The 26,916-nt window shown below is 39.9% G+C and overlaps 1 protein-coding gene and 1 pseudogene across 1 annotated transcript in view; one reads left to right on the top strand and one right to left on the bottom strand.

Annotated features, from left to right (window-relative positions):
- The window catches only part of RGS5 (regulator of G protein signaling 5), a 100,509-nt gene that overhangs the window by 39,066 nt on the left and 34,527 nt on the right, over positions 1 to 26,916 (top strand). The window contains 1 exon segment of the mRNA XM_020988602.2: positions 12,424 to 12,534. Within this exon segment, the coding sequence (XP_020844261.1) occupies positions 12,424 to 12,534 (111 nt within the window).
- LOC110209878 (large ribosomal subunit protein eL43 pseudogene) lies at positions 1,328 to 1,611 on the bottom strand (annotated as a pseudogene).

Here is a 26,916-nt window from a genome sequence, read left to right on the forward strand (position 1 = left end):
GTACACACATACTGTGTCCACCATTGGAAAATAAGCTGCTGGTGGGCAGGTCCTATTTCACTTTTTCATCCATATCTCTAGTGTTTAACACAGTGTTAGCCTCTTATGTAAGGAAACTATTCTTTCTATCTCACCTAAATACTTTCTTAGATAATAGCACAAGGATTTTCTCTGGAGTTAACTCCAAAGGAAGCCAAAGAACAGCTGTTCTATCCCCCAGAAACATCTCCATAATGCATCTTCCTATGCTTAACTACTGTTATTTTCCACTGAGAGGCTGCTGATTCAGGCCCTTCAGGTCAATTCAACAAACGTTTCTGAAGTGTTTACTAATTCTAGGTCCTACATAAAAATAATAAGACACAGTCTCTTCTCTGAAGAAGCTTACACTCTAATTGGAGGCAGGCGGGGGGTGGTCAAGACATAAACACAAATAACTGTGATTCAAGGCAATTCTTTGTACTCAAGAAAATGAGCACCAAGAAGCCTCCCAAAATGCATTGAGATATTTGAGGCAGGAGTGGGAGTGATCATTTAGGGTTGTGAACAACAATTCAGGAGGGGCTTCATGAAGGAGGTAGAAGCTGATTTAGGATTTGAAGAGGGAGGCAGATTTCATAGGTAAAGTTTGGAGCATGAAGGGAGAGATCTATTTCAAGTAGTAACACAGGCATAATGATTGTAAAGGGCAAGACAAGAATTGAGAGATGGGGATGGGGAAGGAGGATGGTGAGTTTTCCATTTTGTATGGAAAGTATAGCCTCTGAGAAACATATTTTTAAAAAATTTCTTACAATAACAACCATTGAATTTAAAATTTTAAAGAAGCCCTCTAGTCCAACTCATACGACATTCATCGTGAATTCCTTTTACAACATCCCAAGTAAGGATTAACTTGCCTCTGCTTGATAATTTCCAGTGATGGAAAACTCAGCACCTCCCACGGGCAATCCATTCCTTTGTTGGACAATTTTTCAATGCCTCTTAAAATGTTTTCCTCCAATAGTCTAAATGTGGTTTGCCAAGAAGACAGTGTAGCAACATATCAACTTTCATAGTTCTGGTTCCTATATTCCTATTAATGCATTTCTTACTGTGAGGCAGGCTGTCACATCACACTATTGACTCATCTTGAGCTTTTGTCGGTCCTGAAACTTTCAGATTAATGAGCTTCTTCCCAACCTGTCTCCCTCAACCCATACTTTCCCAAGTAATTTTTAATCAGTGATTCAGAAATGACTTTAACTTTGTTCATATTCTATTTTTTTTTATTCCATAAATTAACCCATTTATTGTTGGACTATGGGCTACAGATTTTAATGGTCTTTCAATTCTTCAGTCTTCTGATGGCAGATTTGACTGTGACTGCAGAGGTGGTATTGTAGGTCCATGCACCACCAGCTACTGTCTTCATACAGGATCCACAATGCCAGATACCCACAGCCTGTCTCTTCATTTGGTCTTGCCACAGAAGGAGCAGGTATACTTGGCATGCTGGCTAATTTCAATTTTCTTCACCATTTTTCTGAGGGATGCACCATAACATGTTCCATATTTACCAACAATTCCGACCTTCTTGGTACATTTAGCCATGTTGCCAGTTGCAGGGTCGGGGCTCGGAAAGGAGCTGTTCATATTCTATTTTATAATGTGCTTATTTGTACTATTCATTTCAATAAATAAATGAGTCCCTAGTATGTAAAAAGAACTTTCACTAGGCACTTATCAGCAAAGTAATAGACAATGCCCTATTCTTGTGTCCTAGTGTTTATTTAACTGACTTAGCCTTGGTGACCTCTTTGTTATAGGCTCTTTGACAGGCCACAGAGGTTTTCTTAAAATAATCCTTAGTTTGGGGAAATTAAAGATAAAGTATGTATTGCATGTTGAGTCCCTTTGTTAGACTTCCAATCATACCCTTTTAATGTGGTTGGAGTTTCTAAGGAGAAGAAAAGAAGCCTTCATTTAAACAAGAATTATATAGGTAACGAGCCAGTGGCAGACTTTGATTTTCTGTTCTTGATGTACATTAGAATTTATAGGGTTTGCACGTATGTTTCTGCAGGCCTATGCCTATTGATGTTAACTGATTAGTCAACAATATGCTAACTGAGTGACTTACAGACAACAAGGAGTAGAAAGAACCAAAAACTAATGACTTTTCAGTATATCACCTTAGAATTTAGTTGGAAGAGGGGGTGGCAGAGACTTGGACACACTTTTTTTAAAAACAAAACAAAACCCCCTACAATTCAAGGCAGTATATGATAAGTGCTTACTGTTTAAAGAGATAGAAAGTGTTTCAAGAGTTTAGAGAGATTGTTTCAGACATATGGTCTGGAAAAAGCTTCTTAGAGGAGATGGGATTGAAATTGGTCGGGTTAGTTGGTTAGCAGGAGCTAAGGATGGGGGCTTTATCCCTAAAGGTCAGTTAAGTTTCTGTTCTACAGGCTTTATCCCCAATCCTAGGAAGCATGTAAACAAAGGCTCTTTATCCTAGTGGGTAGGAGGGGATGGTGTGGATGCTTCAAGGAAGACCCCTTAAGAATTCTGACCAATGCAATGATTCAACCACTACTCCAGAAGACGGATGATGAAGCATTGTATCCACGTCCTGATAGAGAGGTGATGAACTCAAAGAATGAGACAAACATTTTTGGACATGGCAAATGTGTAGATTTGTTTTAACTTCACTATTAGTATTGAGCTGTTCTTTTTTATTGGCAGTAGAGGGGACATTCTTGTTTTCATATTTTCTACTACATTTTCTATATGGAGATGTTATTGGGAAGAATGGAATTTAAGTTCAGAATATTTTTAATTAATATTTTTATTCTGGTGAATATTTTTATTCAAGTGAAAGGAGAAATCATATAAAACCAGAGTTTTCAGATTCAAGTATGAACCTGTGAATTACAGTTATCTTATTAAGTAAGTTACTATCATATCCAGCCCATCTGTTTCTGAGGAGAGTCATGACCTGTAGTACTTTTAACCTGGGGCAGGGAGATTTAATGGAGCTTTTAATCAGAAGCATTTCACACACTCAGTGTGTGAAGCATTTCACACACAGTTCAGTACTTCAGATCAAAATCATTCTTTTAAAATAGAATAATATGGAAGCTTTGAATCCCATATTTTTGTTGTTCAGTTGTTTTTCAGTTGTGTCTGACTCTTCATGACCCCATTTGGGGTTTTCTTGGCAAAAGTACTGGAGTAGTTTGCCATTCCCTTCTCTATCTCATTTTACAGAGGAGGAAACTAAGGCAAACAAAGGTTAAGTGACTTGCCCAGGGTCACACAGCTAGTAAATGTCTGAGGCCAGATTTTAATTCAGAAAGATGTGTCTTCCCCCATAGAATGAGTTAAAGCATTTGAGCAGAAACTCTCTCTCAGAAACCACACTATGCTCCACATCCCTCTAGAGTTTGAAATTCAAAGATAAAAATATAAAATATCAAGAAAACTGTCTGAGAGGGGATGGTCATGTAACACCCAGAATTAGGAAAATTATAACATCCAGATGTTTATGCTCTATGGTTGTGCCTCAGTGTTTCTGACCATCATGTGGGTGGAATTGACTTACTGCGTAGCCAAATGTTAACATGCTAGAAAATAGGAAATCAGCTGACCTAGGCTCTGTCTCTTTGATAAGATCATTTACTCCCTCTGGACTTAGTTTCTTCCTCTGTAAAATGGGAATGTTTGAGTAGATGAATTCTAAGGTCCCTTCCTGTTCCAACTTCTAGCATCCAGTTGTATTGGAGAATCTCGGGCCTCATCTCTACAGCTTTTCCGTAGCAGTGTACTTGATTCCCTTTTGTCTGTGGCATCTTTCTAGTGAATTCTGATGACTGGAGAAGTAGAGGTTGCTTTGGGCACCCAAGTACAGAGAATGAACCTCAAACTGTAGAGTACCAGGGCTTTCAGTGAACATAGGACATTCACTATGCTAAATCTATCATGATGGAGTCCTCTGGATCTAAGCATTGAAGGGGAAATCTTAGCAGCATAAGCCTTTGTATCTAGACCTACTCTGAATGAGGACCTAGTGTAGGAAATGGATCCTTTCCTTCATAGCAGAGTTCATAACATCATAGCCTAGAGATGGAAGGGACCTCCAAGGCCATCCAGTCCAATCTTCTGATTTGAGAAATGAAGAGACAGAAGCCCAGGGAGGTCAAGTCACTTGCCCAAGGTCACACTGGCAGTAAGTGTCAGAGGCAGGACTGAAATCCAGGTCCCATGACTCTACAACTTGTATTTTTTTTTTCTACCATAAAATGTCATGACATCGTGGAGGAGGAGAAGACATAGCGAAATCAAAGTCACTTGTTGAGGGTGAAGAAATACTGTGTTAGTTGGGGTGGACCTTAAAGAAAGCACTAGATGGGGCAGCCAGGGGGTACAGTGGATAGTGCACTGGCCCTGGAGTCAGAAGGACCTGAGTTCAAATCCAGCTTCACACCCTTGACACTTACTAGCTGTGTGACCTTGGGCAAGTCACTTAACCCTATTGCCTAGCCAAAAAAAAAAAAGTACTAGCGTCTTTAGTGGGTGTGCATGTGTACATGAGAGAGGGAGGTCTGGACTGTGTCTAACTATCCATGCAAAATCTTGAATTGGAATGCTCATCAAAATAAGTATATCAGAATATGCCTGTGTGATTATGCCCTTTTTTTCCCAATATAACAGTTTGTTTAAATGAAGGCAGCTAAATGAAAAGTGTGGAATAGAAGTGCAAAAAATCCACACATTTTTGCCTTACCAATACCTGGGGTGAGCTGGAAAGGAAATATAACTTTACTGATGAAACTTGGCAGGGTGAAGATGCAGGCCAATTCTAGTTAAACCACCACTATCTTGGTCTCTGAAGAGTTCACTGGCTAGCTATTTGCTTCTCCATGCAGCTTAAGAGGTTCATTTAAGGGCTAAAATGAACTGGTCTTCTTCAATTCACAATGATGTAAGCTACTAACTACAAGGGCATAAAAATACGTGTATGTTTGTTATGAAAGACTGGGAGAGAATTTGGAGTAATGGGAGGGAAAGCTTAAATGCTGCATCAGGTTCTGAACTGTCTATAAAGGTATTTAAATCAAGAGTCAGAAGATCCATTGGTCTTATGGCTTGGGATAAATTACTTCACCTCTATGCCTCATCATTTACAAGATGGTGGGGATGGACTTAATGACTTCTAAGTTCCCTTCTATCACTATTTTATTTTTCTAAGGTCACATTAAATAATTGAAATGAAATGAACTAACTCTAGGGCAGGACAGGAAAAAGGGCCAAACTGATGATTTCTCACTGTGCTAAGCTGAGAGAGTCTTCCTTGCCATTGTACTACAATCTTTATCTGAAAGGGAAGGGAATAAGCATTTGTGTAGTGACTGTATGTGCCACACACTGTGTAAGTGCTTTACAAATATCTCATTTCATCCTCATAACAACCTTGAAGGGTAGGTGCTATTATCCTCATTTTACAGTTGAGGAAACTGAGGCTAACAGAAGTCAAGTTACTTGGCCACAGTCACACAACCAGTAAGAATCTGAGGTTAGATTTGAACTCAGGTCTTTCTGATTCCAGGCTCAGCACTTTATCCACTGAGCCACAAGCAATATAGATGGGATAGTGCTCTTTCCAAATTTCATAAAAGAGAAATTCTATGCTGGATCTGATTATCATCAATAGGGAAAAACTGGCTGTGGTGAGAATGATAGGAACTCTTGCTTAAAGTTACCTCTATATCCTATAGTTTGTAACAGAAGAGAAGAATGTCAGTCATGGCCTGAAATACTTCCTAGATTTGGGAAGTCCTGTTTTTTTTTAAGACTTTAAAAGAAGGATAAATACAGTCCTATGATCCTGAATTCTACAGAAGAAGATAACACAAAAGGGATGGGAAGTTCTCAAGACAGAGATTGTGAAGACATGAAGGAAGGAAGTCTGATGAGGAAAAACAAAACAGGAATTGTTTGAAAAGACCTATAAGGAAGCGCAGGCAATTCACCAACTCATTTGATTTTTTTTTAAAGACACGTCCAGAAGATGGATGCAAGGGAAGGTAACAGAGGGTGGATACAAAAATAGTACAAAAATGCAAAGTAAGCTATGGCTTGGGAGCAAAGCTAAGGACAGCCAAAATGATCAGGAAATAGAGGAGAAGCTAAGATGCCATAAGACCACTGCTTGGGCTGGAAGGGATGAGGATAAATGATCAGAGAGATGGCCATGTTGCCCAGGGTTTGTTTTGCTTCTGTATTCTCTGCCAAGTAGAATGACCCATAGATCACTTTACATACAGAACAAAAAGAGTTAACAGGGAAGAAGTTAACCCAAAGATAAGAAGGGAATAGTAAGCAAACAGCCAACTGCCTTGAATGAACTCAAGGCACCTGGCCCAAGGGAACTATAACCTCAAACACTGAAAGCACTGGGAGATGTGATTGCTGAGACCATCAGTGATGGCTGAAAGAGAGGAGAAAATGGGAAGAGTATTGCTGTAGTAGAATAGGGCAAAATTTTGATTTTCTGAAGCTGGTAGTGAATGAAATCTTCAGGCTATAAGCCATTGAGCTTGGCTTTGATTCCTGATAAAATTCTAAAATATTTCATTAAAGAGATAGTGAACATGTAGAAAGGAAAATGGCAGCCAGTAAGATCCAACATAGCTTAATCAAGAATTAATCAGATTAACCTTTCTTTCCTTTTTTGACTGAATTTCCAAACTACTCATCCAGAGGAATATTGTAGATACAGTTTGCTTTGATTTTAGCACTGAAATGGATAAAGTCTCAATTTTTTTGTTAATTTTTATTTTTAAGTTCCAAATTCTCTTCTCCTCACCTCTCCCCCACCCATTGAGAGGCAAGAAATATGATGCATGATACATTGTATTATGAAGTCACCTCATGTCATTCTTGTGGACAAAACGGAAGCTAAACAATGTCACAGTTAGCAGTCAGCAATGGTTTTATGCCAACTTATAATAAGGTCTACAGAGGAATGTCCCAGGGGTATGTGCTTGGGCCCATGATCTTTCATATTTTTTCTCATTGTAACTCTTATTAATTTTCAGGTGATACAAAGCTAGATGGAATAGCTAATACCCTGGGTGACAGAATCAGGATCTGAAATGATCTTGACTGTCCACAATATTGGGCTAAATTGATAAGATGAAATTTAATAGAATAAATATAAAGTTTTCTCAACTACACAAGTTCAAGATGGGGTTTGACATTGGTGTTTAAATAGTAATTGTTTTTTGTTTGTCTGTTTATTTATTTGTTTTTTAATCGGGGTGGGAAGGGGAAGGGAGGTTAGTGGACTGCAAGGTTAAAATGAGTCAGCAGTGTGATATGACAGCATTCTCCCTCCCACCCCCAAATAACAAAAAACTCATGAGCTATGATAGGAGAGACAAAAGTCCCAGAAATAGGGAGGTGCTCATAACTTCTACTCTGCCTTAGTCAAACCACATATGGAAGGAGGAAGAAAAGAAGGGAATAAGCATTATTCATCCACCTACTTTTTGCCAAACCCTGTTGCTGAGAGTTTTACGGTAACATTTCATTTGATCTTGAGAATTGCCCTCAGTTTTACACATTACAGTGTTGTTTAATCATTTTTCTGTCATGTCCAACTCTTCACGACCCCATTTGGGGCTTTCTTAGTAGAGATACTGGAACAGTTTGCCATTTCCTTCTCCAGCTCATTTCACAGATGAGGAAATTGAGGCAAACAGGGTAAAGTGACTTGCCCAGGGTCACATAGCTGGTAGGTGTCTGAGGCCAGATTTGAACTCATAAAAATTAGTCTTCTTTCCTCCAGGGACAGCACTCTATCCACTGTGCCATTTGGCTGTCCCTTTAGCTAGTACATTAAATATGCTAGAAATAAGAATGATAAAAAGCTTCAAGTTCATGCCTTATAAGGATCAGTTGAAGAAAATGGGATTGTTCAGCTTGGAGAAAAAATGTCTTGGAAAGACAGAAGAACTGTCTTTGAGTGTTCGAGTGTCATGTGGAAGAGGGATTGATCCTGTTTGGCCCTATAGGGCAGAAGTAGGGGAAGAATATGGAAGCGACATCAGGCTTGATGAGAGGAAAACTTTCCTAACAATTAGAGCTGCCTCAACGTGGAAAAACTATCTTAGCTGGTTGTATGTTTCCTCTTATTGGAGTTTATGCAAAGCTCAGATGACCACTTATAGGGTATGTTGTAAGGGGTTTCATTTTTGGCTACAGGTCTCTTCTGAGCACCTTTCCAGTTCTGAAATTGGGTCATTCTGTCACATATAAAAAGAGTATTTAAGTCTATGAACAATAGCAAAGAAAGAAATTAACCCCAAAAGTCAGTGAGTATACAAGTCACTGCATTTCTGTTATCTCGAAAGGAACAAAAGTTGTATCCTAATGTTAATAAGGTAGTAATAAAGTCATAGTTTATATTCACCATGAATTACATTTTTGTTTAATATTGCCTTTATTTATTTAGTTTTAGTCAGCCTGTGTATTGTGCTTTTGATCCTGTTTTCCTCATACTGCATCACTTAGAATCATATATTTCATCTTCCCATATTTATTTGAATTTTTCATATTTATTTGAAGTGGAAAATCTACCAAAGGGAATGGTCTGTATCCTTCTATTAATAATGTCCATCATTTCTCAAACCATGATCATGTAAGTATTCTTATAGGTAAAATGGTGTAATGAAAGACTCTTAGAGAATAAGAAGACGAGTTCAAATTATGACTTTCACTAATTTTAATAAGCTCTGTGAAAGTAGAAGTCCTGCCTTAATTGTCATTTTATCTCCTCTAATGTCTACCACAGCCCTTTACATATTGTTTCTTCAGGCTAAATTTTTCTAGTTCATTTGATGTCTTTTATTATAACATACTGTCCAGGTCCCTTGATCCCCTTTGCTTTGATAGTATCAGGATAAAGAAAAGATTTCTTTGCCTATAAATCAATAGATAAATGTTTGACTCCTTGCTACGTGTAAGACAGTATATTAGACACTGTGGGAAACATAACTTGGAGACATAAGACCTCAGTGCCTGCCCTTAGAGAGCTTCTAATTTAGTTGGAGAGGCAAGACTTGTGTACTATAAAATAGAACTAGAAATATCGGGTAATTATCTACTGTCTGGTTGTTGAACCAAACTTCACTCCTGTGGGCTTGAGTATTTTTTTAACCTGTTTTCTAAGATCTCCTCCATCTCTCACAGTCTATGACTCTGGGCACAGCCCTGCTCTGAAGACCTAAGCAATGCCCAGGATTATACACTCTAAGATCCTCAGGTAGAATCCTTTGGCTTCTTCCTCTCCACTTAGCTAAGGGTAGCATATCATTACTTTTACAATGCTCCTGTTTCTGTTTTCAATTTTCAGATTCTACATGGGAAGAGTAGATCCATAGCTAGAGTTAGAAGGGAACTCAGAGGCCATCCAAGCCAGCCCCCTCATTTTAAGTTAAATAAACTGAGGCCCTGGAAGTTGTGACTGGCTCAAGGTCACATAGGTAGGATTTGAATTCATATCTTCTGTTCTGGAACCATCATTTTTTCTCTGGTACTATGCTGCTAACATTGGAAATAGATTGCAGTCCCTTGTTTACTTAACTTCTATTTAGCTTCCTTAGATATTCAAGGATATCCTCTTTCTTCTTTCTCTATCTTTTATCTACCTAAACCAAGTCATATAGCATTTTCGCAGAATCAATCACCCTGGTGTGTAGCTCCCCATTTTATTTCTTTCTTTCCTGGGCCATCAGGCAGGTGGTTCCCCAGCTTAACCTCTTCAAAGAGGCTGTCATATGGCCAGCAAAGTGAACATGAAGTGGAGCTTTGAGGTTAGGTTCCCCCTAAAATGAAAGTAATTTGGTTTTGTAAGAGTCCCCAGGAAATCCTTTCTATATCCTTTTCTTCCTTCTTTGGCCATTTCTGAAACCTCTAACTGGGAACCTGGTGTGGAACTTGCTTTGGGTTCCCAGATATCAGACATCTGTGGAATCATCTAAGATTTCAGAGACTTTGTCTAGGTGCATAAAGATCCCATGTTTAATCTTTATCACACATCCCCTATGACTGCTGCTGACCCACAATCCTATTTCCAGGCCTTTCTGATAAAACTATGCCCCTTAGAAGGCTAATTGAAACTACGAGAAAGGTGTGAAGTACCCAATGAGTACACTTGGTTTGAGCCCTAGACTATATCTTATTTAGGCCAAGCATTACCTCTTCTCTTTTAGAGGCAGCATGACATAGTATTTCCTGTAGAATCATCATTGGCTTCAAGCCCGAGTGTTAGCTTTTACTAGCCTTATGACCTCCCTGGGTTTTGATGTCCTCTTCTTTAAAATGAAAGGGCTGGAACAAATGAAGAATAACAAGGCTGTGAGAAGTTCAGGTCAATCTGTTTCATCTGTAGTCTTAAAGAAGTTTTTTTTTTCTTTTTAAACCACCCATTCTTTTGGCTTCATTGTCAAGAATAATTTTCCCCATGTGAGGAACTTAAAGTGATAACTGTTATTCCACTTACCCATAAGCAGGCCTGGTTAATGGGGTCCTGGGGCCATTTTGTAATTTGATTTCTCAGACAGTGTGTTTTCTCCTTCCCAGGAACAGATTCCATCCAGGGAAGCTTTAGAATTATTCACACCCCATTTGAGCTCGAAATGGGTGGCATGAGTCATGTAGAGAAAGAATTTCCTCTCCCTGAGACATTCATTAAAATCTTCACCTAGGGACTTCAATTGATTTCATTTCCAAACAACTTTTTCTCTATCAAACAAAGTGAAAACTAGAGGGAACAATAAAATTATTTCCTTTACAAACATCACCCTAATGTGGTCAGGAAAAATGACCCCTTCAGGGTTAAATATAGCCAGAGATTTTTTCCAAAATAGGCAGTATTTTTAAATTGCAAAATTGTCTCCTGTTTAAGAGGTTGTCTCTGACATTTAAGAAGTCTAAGCTCATTTATCCAAGGGAAACAATAATGCAATGGGTTTGGATTTTTATTTGTTTTTCAATGTTATTATTTGTTTCTGGGACTAAAGGGGATAGAATAGCATTCCCTAGAATCTCGGGGGGGGGTAGAATTTATAGAAATGCTGTATAATCTTGTGGATTGTCTGCATGGCCTTAATTGAATTAGCCCCAGATTCTACCAAAAGAAATGACTTTGAAAGTCTCACTATTTTATAATGAAAAGCCTTATACTACATTAATTTCTGTTACTGATGCTGTTTTCTGAATTCCTGATTAAACTATGTGGACTCCCTTAATTATAAACACCTGATCTATGAATGATATCCATGAGTGGCCAATGCAGACTTGTGAAAGGGGATTATGCAACAGAGCACAAGATGTATTTGTTGACCTACCATTGGTGACGTTCTGGGTGGCCAATGGTGCCATGCTGACTAGCAGAAAGAAACAAGAAGGGGAGATGATGGAGAAAGAGACATATTTCTAGCCCTTGTGTTCCCAGTGAGAAAAATAGTACAGACTCAGTGTCATACATGATGGTTAGGTTTCCAGGCCTTCCCACAAAAATCCTATTGAAACCAAATTATCGTAGATATTTACCCCAATTATGGGTTGGTCCAGGGGAATAACCACTGTGTATTACATTGACATTCAAATAATTTTCCCATAGAAATTAAAAACTGTTTCAGAAATGGATTTTTGGACAACAATGAGCTTAAGTTGGGAATTCCTTGTAGTACAGTAGAAAGGCTATGGGATCTGAAATCATAGGAACTGCATTCAAATCCCATCTATGGCACCTACCACCTATGTGACTGAACAAGTCATTTCAATTCTCTGGGCCTCAGTTTCCTTGTATGTAAAAGAAGGTGGTTGTAGTTGATGACTGACCTCTACGATCTTTTCCAGCTCTTCATTTATTATCCTGTGAACCCATTTCTGAAAGGCTTGGCTTCTTCCTTACCATGTTCTACTCCAGCTGCGCTAATGCTTGACTACTGTCCACCACATGCCAGGGAAACCAGGGATAACCACCAAGTCTCCACTTTGACATGATGCCTTCCTTTTCTACCCTCTCCCTTGGTTTGTATACCTCTGATCTGATGTTCAAGTAGGACTATTGCCTTTGGTATGAGGGCTTGTTGAACTTAACCTCTTTCAATGTATAAGATGGACGTAATAATATTTGAGACTACCTACTTCTTGGGGTCAACAGGCACCTCAGATGAGACAATATATTTAAAGTGCTTCACAAATCTGAAAATATGGCAAGGATATTCCAGTGCCTTGTACATTTCTTTCTTTAAATTTTTGACTGTATGATTTCATTGGTGTATGGAATTTTTCGTGAAGAAATTCCCTCTGCCAAATCATATTGGCAACTATTGGGAGATTTATAGTGTCTTGCTTCTTTTCCTGCAGGGCCAAGGAGATTAAGACTAAGTTGGGCACTCTCCTACAGAAGCCCGATGCGACCATCGACTTTATCATACCATATCCTGATAAGCCGGAAAAGCCTGTGAAGACCCAAAAGTGAGTATTGAATAAGCATCAACCACTTCCCTCCAAGGATTGGCACTTTGATATGAATGACCCCTTTCATCTGTAGAATTCCCAAGATTAGTACTTCAGGAATCACCCTTCCCTCCAAGAACCCCCCAGATCTGGCCAGCGAATGAAGTCATAGGTCATCTAGTATCTCACCTGCCCGCGGCATCAAGCAGTGAATGCTGGGGGCTTCTTACAAAACAAAGCAATAGGTCCTTCCTGAGAGGACCAGAGAATATCATGGAAGAGACAAAACTCATGTATATGACATGGCTTCAGAAACTTAACTAAAGGCCCCCAACACATGTCTTACATTTGGGCTCAATGAAATCATTTCACGGGCCACAGATCATGTAGGCAATGGTCTGTCTGGGAAAAGATCTGGGAGATTTAGTCAACTGCAAACTGAGTATCAGTCTATAGTGTGATATTGTGGCAGAAAGACTACCCCCCTTCAAACAAGCATATTCTTAGGCTGCCCTGAAAGTTATACAGTTCAACACTAGGTAGGTCATAATCCCAATGCATCTGTCCCTGTCCAACCATATATGGAGTACTGTGTTCAGTTCTGGGCATCACGTTTAGGGAAGACTAGTAACAAACTGGAGCATACCCCAAGGAAGATGAGTGACATGGTGAGAGGCTTCAGTGTCACAGGAGTTTTAGTTGAAGAAACTTGGGATATTTAGGCTGGAGAAGTCATAGTGCAGAACTATCTTCCAGTATTTTCTGGGCCCTCATGAAGAAGAAGGATTGGATTTGTCCTGCTTGGCACCAGAAAGAGAGAGAGGGATTTGAAACAATGGGAGGCAGTTATAAAGAGGCAATTTTCACCTCCATGTAAGGAAAAAAAAAACCCAAAACCTCTTCCTAACAATTAGAGCTATCCAAAAGTGGAATGATTTGTATGAGGAATAACGGGCTCGCCTTCACTAAGGGCCTTCCAATGGAGTCTGAATACCCGTTTATTGGCTATATCGTAGAAGGAATTCCTGTGTCCTGCTGTGGGATAGATAATCTCTGAAGCCCCTTCCCACTCTGATTCTTTGTAACTCTAACTTTGTGATTCTGAGTGCCTGGGGTCAGGGAGTAGTAGTAAATAGTAGAGTAGAAATCTGAATATAAGTTATCCGACTCCCAGGCTTAATGCTCCTTCCATTAGGCTTTCCTTTCCATTCCTTGGAATGAAAAGAAAATGGAAATGTAACTCAGTAAATCTGGGCTCTGGGCAGTGTGGCATAAAGGAAAGAGCTTTGGAATGAGGACCTCTCTTTGGACCTCAGTTTTTTTATCTGTATGCTGGGTGGTGCAGTGCATAGAGTGCTAGCCCTGGAGTCAGGAAGACCTGAGTTCAAATCCAGCCTCAGACTCTAGCTATGTGACCCTGGGCAAGTCAATTTAACCCTGTTTTGTCTCAGTTTCCTCATTTGCAAAGTGAGCTGGAGAAGGAAATGACAAACCACTCCAGGATCTTTGCCAAGAAAACCCCCCAAAAGGTCATGAAGAGTCAGATATGATTGAAAAACGACTAAACAAACAAAAGACCAAATGCCTCTGCTGTGAGAATCAGTGGCTTTAATACGTGCAGAAACGCTCCTTAGGGAAGGATACTTTGGCCTCATTTTGTAAGGGCAGAGGCTATAGATAGGGCAGGAGGCAATATGACCTAAAAGGCATCCCAAGATCTCAGAGCTGGACGGGACCTTGGAGGCTGTCTGGTCCAACTTATGTCTGCAGAGGCCCGGTTTCCTCAAATATTACCAGACAAATGGCCATCCAGGCTTTGATCGAAGAACTCCACTCAGGGGAATACCTACTACTTCTGAGGTGCTTCTGGGTAACTCTGATTTGTAGGAGGTTTTTTGTTTTGTTTTTTAATTTGTCTCTGGGCAACCTCCACCTGCTGCTGGGGTATAGAGTGTGTTCAAGGAAGACTAGACCCTGTGGCGTGAGGGCTGCTGAGCCCTTTTCAGGGCTGCTTTCCACCTTCAGTGTCCACCTGATCTGCCTAACTTTCTCCTGTGCCTCCAAGAAGCTGTTACATGCTCAGTGGCTACACCAAGTAATCGTTTCAGCAGATGGTTGAACCAGGTTGAGAGTAACCAAGGGGTCTCAAACTGGTCGGTGAGTTAGGGAGGTGTCTACCCCAAGCACAGAAGTAGAACAGGGGAGGAGAACAAATTGATCCAATGGCCATGAAGGCAGCTGAAACAAGCTCTGTGGAATGCTTAGAGATTTGTCAGATGTCAAAGATGCCAAGGTCATCCCCTATATCATCATCAGTTGTCTTGACTCTGTCTTGCCACTGGACTTGACAACTCTGGAAGAGAGAATGAGGCTGACGATTTCATGCAACTCTGCCTCACTTAAATCCAATTTATTCACAAATCAAAAGACATCACCATTTTACCATTTTTACCTATCTCAAAGTCTTGTGGCAGCAGGCAAGTAACAAAGCACAGGTGTGGATAGACTGGGAGCTGTAGTCACAATCTACACACAGGTGGCCCAGGCCATAGGGTCATCTTCTCACTGGAAGCAGCAGTGGGATTTGGCAGCCCCCAGGTGTTTGAGCAGCCCTTTAAGGATTGTACGGCTCACCTCATGGTGTGAGGAAAGGGCTGGAAAAAGGACCCTAAAAATTGTCTGCTTACCCAGCCCTGGCCCAGTTACCATGACAGGCAGGGATTCTATCCTGCATCAAAACACACACACACACACACACACACACACACACACACACACACACACAAGCAAATGTACAAAAACTTCTGCAAAGATGATTCCACTCACCACTGGTACATGGAAAGTGTGCACACTTATAGAAAACAGAAAATCCTGTAGACCTGAAAGATGAACAGCTCTTGCTGTAAGAGAACTCAGCAGGCATCATATCCAAATAGTAGCCCTGAGTGAAATAAGGCTGGCAAAGGAAGGCCAACTTACTGAAGTCAGAGGGGACACATGTTTTTCTGGAGTGGCCGAAGTGAAGGGGAACACCATAAAGCTGGTGTAGGTTCTGTGATCAAAACTAATCTAGTCAACAAGGAGTGAACAACAGACTCATGACAGTGAGATCACCACTTGCAGGAAAATGCCATGCCACTATCATCAGTGCCTGTGCTGCTACCATGAGGAACCCTGATGAGATCAAAGAAAAATTTTATGAAGACCTGGAGACCCTTATCATCAATGTACCAAAAAAGGACAAGCTTATAATTCTGGGTGACTTTAATGTTAGAATAGTCTCAGACTGCCAGATGTGGCAGGGAGTCCTCGGAGGAATGGAGTTGGAAACAGCAACAGCAACAGTCACTTAGTACTGAAGACTTGTGCATCTCATGACCTTCTCATCACCAACACTGTCTTCCATTTACCTAAATGCAATAAAACTTCACAAATGCACTCTTTCAACAAACACTGGAATTTAATAGATATGTGATTGTAAGGAGAAGAGACAGAGAGGATGTGAGAGCAATGAAAACATTGTGTGGCACAGAGGGCTGGACTGATCATAGACTTATCCTCTCCAAACTAAACATTCACATTCAAAAAAATGGCAGCCCCGAGGCAAAATGACTTCCAGAAGAATTGATGTCAACAGATTAGATCATTTCTCTGAAAGGGAACAGTTTGTTGCTAACTTGGGGAGAAAATTGAGTCAACACACAGTTGGCAATGGTGGAGCAGAAAAGAAGTGGGCAGGGCTGAACACTTCCATAGTGTTCTCAACAGACTGTCATCAATCAATGCTGAAACCATTGACTGTTTACCTCAGACTGAAGTTAATCCCTCTCTAGCTGAAGTTCCAACTAAAGAAGAGGTTTTGAATGCCATTAGTCTCCTTGAGTGTGGCAAAGCACCTGGTCCTGATTCTATTCCAGATTTGCAAGGGGGGTGGTCCATTGCTCGTACAAAAGCTGACTGAAAGTTATCTGGGTTACATGGCAAGAGGAAGTTATCCCCCAGGAGTTCAAGGATGCCTCCATTGTCCATCTCTATAAAGGTGAAGGAAACAGATTGCCCAGTGACAATCACAAGGGGATCTCTCTTTTAGTCACTGATGGCAAGATTCTTTCCAGAGACCTTCTTAATGGGCTGATCCTTCACCTGGAAGATGGTCATCTACCTGAAAGCCATTGTGACTTCAGAAAGGGCTGAGGAATGGTTGATATGGTGTTTTCTGCCCAACAGCTTCTAAAGAAATGCCAAGAGCAGAACAAAAGTCTGTACACAACATTTGTTGATTTGACCAAGGCCTTTGATACTCTCAGTTGTGAGGGCTTATGGAAAATTATGTCAAAATTTGATTGCCTGGAGAAGTTCATCAGTATTGTATGTCAATGTCATGATGGCATGCTTGCCCAGGTTCTGGATAATGGACAACACTCTCACACTGTCCCAATCACCAATGGAACAAAACAAGGCTGTGTAGTTGCTTCCATGCTTTTTAGCATCATGTTCTCAGCCATGTTGTCAAACATCTTCAATGAAGTTGAACACCATGTCAAGATTAGCTATTGCACTGATGCTAAATTCTTTAACTTGTAAAGGCTACAAACCAAGACCAAAGTGGAGGGAGTGCTGGTGCATGACTTTTTTGCTTGCAGGTGATTGTGCACCCAATGCAGCCTCTGAAGCTGAAATGCAACAAAGTATGAATCGATTGATTCTTTGTTGCTTGTACTAATTTTGGCCTAACAATTAACACAAAGAAGACAGTAATGCTCCATCAGCCAGCATCATACCATCCATATGTGGAACCATTGGTTACAGCAAATGGAGAAGTTTTGAATTCTGTGGATAAATTCACTTACCTTGGCAATATACTTTCTGGGGATGTACACACTGATAATGAGGTTGATGTGCGCATTGCCAAAGCTAGCTCGGTGTTTGGGAGGCTCTGAAGGAATGTGTGGGACAGAAGAGGTATTAGACTGATTACCAAACTGAAGGTCTACAGAGCTGTGGAAACCTCACCAGGAAACTGAATCACTTGCATTTGAATTGTCTTAGGAAGATTCTGAAGATCACCTGGCAGGATAAGATGTTGGACACTGAGGCTCTTTTTCCAACTAAACTGCCAAGCATTCAAACTTTACTGCAGAGAGCGTGACTATAATGGACTGACCATACCGTTCAAATGTCAAATGTATGCTTGTCAAAAATACTATCTTATGGAGAACTCATGCAGGGCAAGTGCTCACATGGTGATCAGAAGAAGTGATAGAAGGACACTTTCAAGGTCTCTCTTAAGAACCTTGGAATTATGTGACATGAGAGACAGTGGCACAGGACCACCCAGCATGGTGGACCCTCATCAAGGAAGGTGCTGTGCTCTGTGAGCAAAGCAGAATTGAAATAGCTCAAAAGAAATGCAAGATGTGCAAATTTAGAGAATCCATCCCAAATGTTCACTTGGACTATTGGTGCCCGATCTGTGGTAGAGCATTCTGAGCTCATATTGGTCTGATCAGCCCCAGTCAGACACACTGTAACTTGACTTTGACATAGTGAGGTCATCTTGGTCCTCTTCAAGAACAAAGGACCACCAACCCGCTGCTCTTCGTTTGACCTCCGAGGCCCAGCAGAATAAAGCTCATCCTTCTTTCAATACTTGAAGACTCCTTTTATGTTCCTCCTGAGCCTTCTCTTGTCCAAGGCAAACATTCCCATTTCCTTCAAACCATTCTCATAGGCTACAGGCATGGAAAGTTTCACCATATTGGTTGACCTCCTCTGGACATCGTAGCTTATCAACGTCCTTCTTAAAATATGCCCAGAACTGAACCCAGTACTTCATATGTGGTCTTCCAAAGGTATAGCGGACCTATCACCCTCTTTATTCCTAGAAGTTGTGCCTCTCAGTGCAGCCTATGACCACATTAACTTGGGGTGGGAGCTGTCATATCATACCATTGTATCATGTTGAATTATTTTTTTTGTATTGGAATAGTGATTTCAATGCTTCTAACCTTTACCAATGAAGATCAGTACCTTCTCTGCCTCAGACATTAAGAGGTTAAATAGTTTACCTAGGGTCATACAATTAAGTCTGAATCAAGAGGTGAGATTTGAATGCAGGTCTTCTTGGCTTTGAGGCCAACTCTATTACACAATAGCTGTCTCTTGAACTTAATGCCCATTCACATCCCTAGACCTTTTTAAGATAAACCGCTGTCCTCCATTTTCTCCTTGTGCATCTGAGAACCCAAGTGTAAGATCGCTATTCCTATCAAATTTTTGTAAATTATATATTTTTTTCAATTAACATATATTTTTTTCTCTCTCCCATTTTCTTCTTGACTCCACTGGAAAACGAAAAGAAATCTCTTGTAACAAATACACATAATCAGGCCAAATAAATCCCCACACTGGCTGTGTCCAAAACCAAGTTTCACTCTTCATATTTAATCCATCACCTTTTTGTTAAGAGGTAATAACACTAATAAAATCAATAGCCAGCATTTATAGAGCACCTACCATGTGCCAGGTAGTACACAAAGCCCTTTACAAATATAGTTTCATTTGATCCTCACAACAACCCTGGGAGGTAGGTACTATTATTATACCCATTTTACAATTGAGGAAACTGAACTAAATGAGAGTTTAGTGACTCGCCAAGGGTCACATAGCTAATACATATCTGAGGCTGGATTTGAACTCAGCAGGCCTGTGCTCTGTTCACTCTATCCACCCAGTTGGCTAGCATTCTTCATCATAGGTCCTCTGGAAAGGTGCCTGATAATTTCTTTGATCAGATGTTTTAAGTCTCTCAAAATTATTCATCTTTACAATATTATTGTTATAGTATAAACTGTTCTCCTGGCTCCTCTCACTTCACTCTGCATCAGCTCACATACATCTTCCCAGGTTTCTTTGAAATTGTCCACTTCATCATTTCTCACAAAACAACAATATTCCGTTCTATTGGCATACCATAATTTGTTAAGCCATTCCAGTTTATATGGACCCTCTTAGTGTCTTTGCAACCACAAAAAGAACTGCTATAAATATTTTGGCGCATATAAGATCTTTTCCTCTTTCTGTGATCTCTTTGTATCTTTGCTATAAACATTTGTAAAGCCGCCTCAGTCCCCAAAATGTACATTGATTCCATCAAAATTTAATTAAGACATGCTCTTTCTTAGCCATCCCCATCCTTTCTTTTGGGGTTCCTAGACTAAAAGAATATTTACAGTAAGTACAGAAAACATCTAAATTACCTCATCTGTAAATGGAGATTATTTTCAGGAGGCAGCTTGGAGAGGAAGGCTAGAGAAGCAGTCTGAATATAAGACTAGGAGTAGGAAGATTGGGGGTTCTAGTTCCACTTCTATCATTATCCATCCCTCATATGAATGCCCCCTCCCTCTGCCTCTTAGAATCTCTGACTTCCTTTAATGTTCAGCTCAAATATGACTTTCTTCAGAAGGCCTTTCCCAGACTCTCCCTCTCTTCCCTCCCCCATCCAGTGCCCTTCCCTCTATGACTACTTTCCACCTGCTCTAAGTCTATAAATCTGTGAGTCTCCTACCTAAAGGCTTTGAATAAGGTTTGATAACATAAGAATCTTTCCCCATCTACCCATATATGAAAGAGAAACCAATATTTATATAAATTGGTAAATTCTTTCATCCAAATAGCCATCAACTTAATGTAGAATTGAAGGCTTGGGGTAGGAAGAGGCATACTATTATTTTCATCTTTATTTTTTTCATCAACCTAAGTGGTTATTTCCATTCTCCTCCTTTGATTTCTTCAAAGTGATCCTAGCCACAGGAAGGGAGACATAATTGAGTTTTCTGCATTTATAGAAGAGAAACTCATCAGTGCAGAGTGGCCATTGGATTATAAAAGCTACATTTCATAGCCGAGGCTGCAGCAGCAGTAGAGCATAACCTTCCATTTAAAAGTAAACAAAGAGGCAGTTATTGATCTATTAGAACCTACTTTAAAAAAAGTTAAATACAATATCATACTTCCTGCTTTGATATACCTACTGCCAGTAGATTATGCATAGCCCTGAACTATTTCACTAAATCCTGGCCTAGATTCAGAAAGAAAGGGCCCGCTTTTATAAGCAAATCCAAACCATAGGACTGCTTGTCCACTTCTAATTGTTTATGTGTTCCCTTTTTCCCCCTTTGCCTCTCCCCTGCCCCAATCTCTTCTGGGAGTTTGAATTGTTTTGGAAAATACCACTTATCTCCAGAAGACATTTGTATGACTCATAATCATGTTCCCTACAGGGAATTGATGTTACAGACCTTTTCCACTATCAAACTCCCACTCAAATCTTTCTCCTCATTCCATTACTGTTAGCAATTGACTTTATCCCTTAATTTACAGAGAAGGATTGAGATTGATGGTTTCTTCCTCTATACCTTGAAATATCTCCCTATGGTTACTATATCTTCTCATTTCCTTAGTTTTCACTTTCACTTTTCCCTTGGAGGCTTAACCCTTTTACACCTTGATCCTACCCACTTCTATCTCTTCTGAAACATTGCTCCATCAATCACCCCCTTTCACTTGTATGTTCAATCTGTTCTCATTGGCTCCTTTCTCTTTGGAGACAAGCATGTTCAGCCCTCCCTATGCTAGACACTTTCCTTTGATTCTCAAAAGACCTGGGTTGAAATATGAGTTCTGTCCCTTAACAGCAAAAGTCTGGAGCTAGACAGGACCTTAGAAGGTATCTAGTCCAATTTTTTCATTTTACAGATGAAGAAACTGCACCCTTCATAGGTTAAGTAATTTGCTTGAGGTCACTCAGGAGGTCACAGATCTAGGATTTTAAATCAAATCCCATGACTTTGCATGCAGCACTTTTTTAAAAATCATGATGCCTTTCTTCTGTGTTGTCTGCTTTCTACCTGTGTGACTTTGGGCAAATGGCTTATTCATTCTGGTCCTCACTTCCTTTTTCAGTAAAATGAGAGTTGGATTAAATGATCTCTCAGGTCCCTTCCAACTTTAAGTCTGTAAAATCCTATTATCCTGATACATTATTGAGGTAGCATTCTATCTCTCTCTTGCCTTGTACTGAAAAGTGATCTCTATTTCAACCCTCATACACCATTCACTCACTTATTTATCCCTTTTTTTTCTGCCTTCTTTATTCTCTCTGGATGGTCATTATCAAATTCAGTGACTTTTTCTCATTGTTCATCTTCCTTGACTTCTCTTCATCTTCTTTAGCATTTACTATTTAACGCTACTCTTCTTCCTTCTTGAAACTATCTACTCTTCCTATTTTACTATTTTTCTTTCCTACACATAAGTCCACCCTTCCAGCATCTCCATTATTGATGCCTTTTACTCTCAAATGTATATATTTCCCAAAGTTCCCAATATTCTCCACCTCCCTTCTCCTTCCTCTGTCTCCTATTCATCTCTCCCTTTCTCCTCCTTCCCATCCTCATATACTTTTAGTTTCAGGTATTACTTGATAATTTACAAAATTACTTTCTTCAGCCCTGATCCTCCAAAGCTCCAATCCCTTGTTTCCAACTGCCTGTTGTACATATTTTGCCTCTATGTTTTGCTAGCATGACAAATTCTGCATGTTCCTTTTGACTCTAAATCTGTATAATCCTGTTACCTTGCTGAAGTTCCATCCCATCTCTCCTGCCTTTTACCCAACAGAATGCTGACTTCATCATTTCTTTCCTCAACCACCCAAACCTCTCTCTAAACTAGCTCCACTTCTGATTTCCCTCACCTCCAATATCTAATTGATCAGTAAGTCCTTTTAATCTTCCTTTTCAATATCTCATCTTCATTTCCATTCCCTCTACTGCTGCATCAGAACAAGCCCTAATAACCTCTCATTTGATCTGTTGCAACAAGAATTCTAACTGATCTCTCAGCCTCTAATCCATACTAACGTCTGTGGCCAGGTCTTCCTAATGCATAGCTCAGATAATGCCACTCCTCTTTTCAAAAAGCCTTTGAAGTTTCCTCATTGCTTACCAGATAAAGCTCAGCCTTTTTAGTACAGCATTCAAGGCTTTATATGATATAGCTCCAACCTACCTTTCTGGTCCAATCTCCAGCTACTACATAAACCCTAAAGCATTAAACAGATACATAGATAGGCAGACAGACAAATAAGTTAAGATAGACATAGATAGATAAGTAGATAGATGATAGATAGATAGATAGATAGATAGATAGATAGATAGATAGATAGATAGAGGTAGATAAGATAAGATAGGCAGGCAGATAGATAAGATAGACATAGATAAGTAGATAGACAGACAGACAGATAGATAGATAGATAGATAGATAGATAGATAGATAGATAGATAGATAGATAGATAGATAGAGGCAGATAGATAAGATAGACATAGATAAACAGACAGAAAGATAGGTAAATAGATAAGATAGACATTAATAGATAGATGGATAGATAGAGGCAGATAGATAGACAGATAAGATATATTTGAAGGATAGATAGATAGATAGATAGATAGAATATTTAGTAAGCATTTAGCATGTTCCAAGAACTATAATAAGTACTAGGGATACAAATACAAGGAAGGGAGACAATGTCTGCCCTCAGGAAGTTTACATTCTAATGAGGGGAAATACACACACATACAAACACATATATGTGTATAAATAAATAGCTATATATAACACACATATAGTTAGATATATTTGTATGTTTATATATGTTTGTGTATAAGCTTGTTCTCTAGCAGATTTCAAGGTGCTTGAAGGAGAGACCTTTGGATTGTGTCCTCTAGAGGGCCAGGTAAATATTTGTTGAATTAATGAATCTGTCCTGGCTCTTAGTTTGTTAAGTAACCATGGTTACTTTTAAGCATTTAAGTTGGGAAATGCTACTAACTGATTACTACATTAATAGTAACCTACATTATTATCTACAATGTAATTTTAATTTTGAAAAAAGGATTTGAAAAAGGAGAGCATGCTAAATACATGTAGAACTATGACATTGGCCAGTGGGTATCCTGCCTATTTCTTTCTGTTCCTCCCTTTCTCAAATGAGACAATATTTGTAAAATGTTTATCACAGTGCCTGGTACATAATAGCCACTATGTAAATGCTTATTCCTTTCTTTTCTCCTTCCCTTTCCATCTCACTCCCACCTTCACCACCTGATTCCTCTTTTTTAAGCTCGTAATTCTCTCAGGAAAGGTCCCTCCTGCCCCAAAGGATAAGAATTTCATAAAACTAATTACAAAGATAGTGCTTCAATTCCGAGTTTCAATAACAGGTCATCAAGAAAGATTTTGCTGGGGGTTGGGATGGAACAGTGGTCTTCTGAGTGCTTTAAATTATACCACATGAAGCATGTATAACTATTTCTACTACAGCCTTGAAAGACAGGGTCTGTCTTGTGGGTTAAGGAAAATGAGACAATGGAGTGGAGAATCAACAATGGAACCTGAAGAGTTGGAACAGACTTACAGACCATCCTGTTAACTTCTCTGGCAACTTTTGCCCAAATTCTTCTCCTATCAATTAGTTGTTTCCCATGGAGGAGCCATTGGAATACCTAACTTAGTCAGATTCAGGAGAACCAAATGAATTATCATGAAAGATGTAAAAGTGGGGGCAGCTAGGTGGCTCAGTGGATAGAGCACTGGCCCTGAAGTCAGGAGGACCTGAGTTCAAATCCGGCCTCAGACCAAACACTTGACACTTACTAGCTGTGTGACCCTGGGCAAGTCACTTAACCCCAATTGCCTTAAAAAAAATGTAAAAGTGGAACATAGTAAGAGGGTTTTGTGAATTAAACAGAGGCCAAGGCCTAGATAACTCATTTTTCTTTGGAAATGGAGACAAGAATCACAAGAAAATGAAATTATGAATAGGTTGCTATAATGGTGCCACAAACTAAGTTTATAATACAAACATTCAAGAGATTCTTTGCATGTTTTACAAGAGTCCAGATTCTTCCCTTTATCCCTATTTGGAAATAAGTTTTATTTTATTTTTACCATTCACTACACCAGAATACCTACCAGAAGGTTGATAAGGATAGGAAGAGAATAAGAGATTCAAATCACTCATTAAGCACACTTCACAAAAGGAGAAAAGTGGGCACCTAGGTGGTGCAGTGGATTGAGCTCTGACCTTGGGAGTCAGGAAGACCTGAGTTCAAATCTGGCCTCAGACACTTGATGCTTACGAGCTGTGTGACCCTAGGCAAGTCACTTAACCTCAATTGCCTCACAAAAAAGGAGAAAAGTTCCATAAAGATTCATTTTCTCTGCCTGAAATGGCCTCCTCTTTTCTCTGTGCTTAACCAAACTCACCCTTTCCTCCAAGGTCCAGCTAAAGTATTACCACCTTCAAGTTTTCCTTGACCATTCTAGTCATATCCCTTCCCTAAGCCCCTATTTTTGAGTATCTGCAACTTACAGCTGCCAGTGGGCAGCTTGGTGGAACAGTGGATGGAATGCCAGGCCTAGAGTCAGGAAGACTAATTTTCATGAGTTCAAATCTGGCCCCAGACACTTACTATCTGTATGACCCTGGGCAAGTCACTTAACTGTTTGCCTAAGTTTTGTATCTTTTAAAATCCATAAAATGAGCTGGAGAAAGAAATGACCAACCACTCCAGTATCTTCACTGAAGAGTCAGATACAGCTGAAATACCTGAACAACAAAAATTTGATCAGTGCTGAGCATCAGCAAAGTTGGGGATACAAAGAAACAATGCATGATACCTGCCCTGGTGGATATTGACAGCTAGTTGAAAAAGAAACAAGTAGACAAAAATATAAATTTTATATAAGACGTACTCATTTTGTATTCCTCACAGAAGCTAGAAGGGTACTGGGGAAGTTACTGGTACCCAAGAATATTTGTTGACTAATGAATTGGTTGCAAGTGGTTTCAATCACCGAGCTGGAGCAGGGAGAGAATGAAATATGTCAATGAGTGAAAGGCACTTCAATTTTTCAATCTTGTCTCATTGGTTTCTTGCCAATAGCTCTGGCAAATGCCTTGGTGGAGGCCATTGAGATAATGAGCAAACATAAGGTTTTTGGATCATCTGTGAATTTCATTTATCCAGGCCATCCCGAGAAGAATTAAATGGCTACATGTAAAATGTTTTTTATTTTACCTTATATCTATTCATTGTATCACCATTGGCATTCCAGACCAATCACTTTCCCCCCACCTCCAACATATCTTCTCTGTCCTATCTACCACCTCGAGAATTAGAGTCCACCATGACCTTTAAAACCAGGGTGTTTTCTGGTCACTTTGATCTATGTCTCTTTTTTTCCAAAGCCTTGCCTTAATGAAAGGACTGGAGTTCAGAGAATTGAGACAAAATGAACTTGGGTGCTTCCTGGGCTGGTAATCAGAATGCTGGGTCTTATGCAGTGGGAGATGCGTCCTGCTTGACTTTGTATCTTTGAATCAATCTGAGCTAATTTAAAGCCCAGGCAGACTCTGCAGATGTCCCTTTCAGGGATTTAATTTTGGCTGTGATGCGCTACCATTATTGACCATTAGCCTAGTTTTCAAAAGCCCATTAGAGACAAATTGGATATGGTAACACACTCAAGCCCAGTGTCCCTGCTCATGTGATAGCTCTTTACTGATACCCCTTACTATTAACTGGAGGAAAGGGGAGACAGTGATGCACTTCTCTCTGGAGAGAATATTCACAGAGCTAAGCACTCTGGGGGGCTTGAAGAACTCAGTAAGTTTGCTAGTCCATCTCCCTGCCTCTAGTCAGGGGGGCTTTGATTTCTTTGTTACAAAGTTTTAATGAATCCTTCTACCTCAGCTAACCTAACCATCCAGCCAGCAAATATTATAAGCACTATATTTTTGCCCTGAATCTCTTCATTTCACATTCTTTTTGGGGGGGGATCACAGAAACCTGGCTTTTCCCAGAAGACGCAGCATTCATTTTTTTTAGGGGGGGGCGGAAAGGCAAACAGGGTTAAGTGACTTCACCAGGATCACACAGCTAGTAAATGTCTGAGTCAACATTTGAACTCACATCCTCCTGATTCCAGGGCCAGTGCTCTACCTATTGTACCACCTAGCTGCCCCTGCATTCAATCTTAATCCTCTTTTTCAGTACTTCTTCTCTCATGGCCTAATGCCATCCTAGAGCAAGAGAAGGAAAAGAGGCACATTCATTCCTCCTCACTTCCCTCAGCAGCCCCTTCTAATTTAAAGTGTTTTATCTCTGGATCAGATACTGGACCTAGAGTCAGGAACACCTAAGTTCAAATCCTGCCTCAAATACTAGCTGTGTGACCTTGGATACACCACTGAAACTCTGTCTGCCTTGGTTTTCTCATCTGTAAAATGAAGATTAAAAAAAGCACTACCTCCCCAGGGTTATTGTTAAAGAT

Source organism: Phascolarctos cinereus, unplaced genomic scaffold (genome assembly GCF_003287225.1).
Source record: "Phascolarctos cinereus isolate Bilbo 61053 unplaced genomic scaffold, phaCin_HiC Scaffold_5;HRSCAF=322, whole genome shotgun sequence".
Classification (NCBI taxonomy): domain Eukaryota; kingdom Metazoa; phylum Chordata; class Mammalia; order Diprotodontia; family Phascolarctidae; genus Phascolarctos; species Phascolarctos cinereus.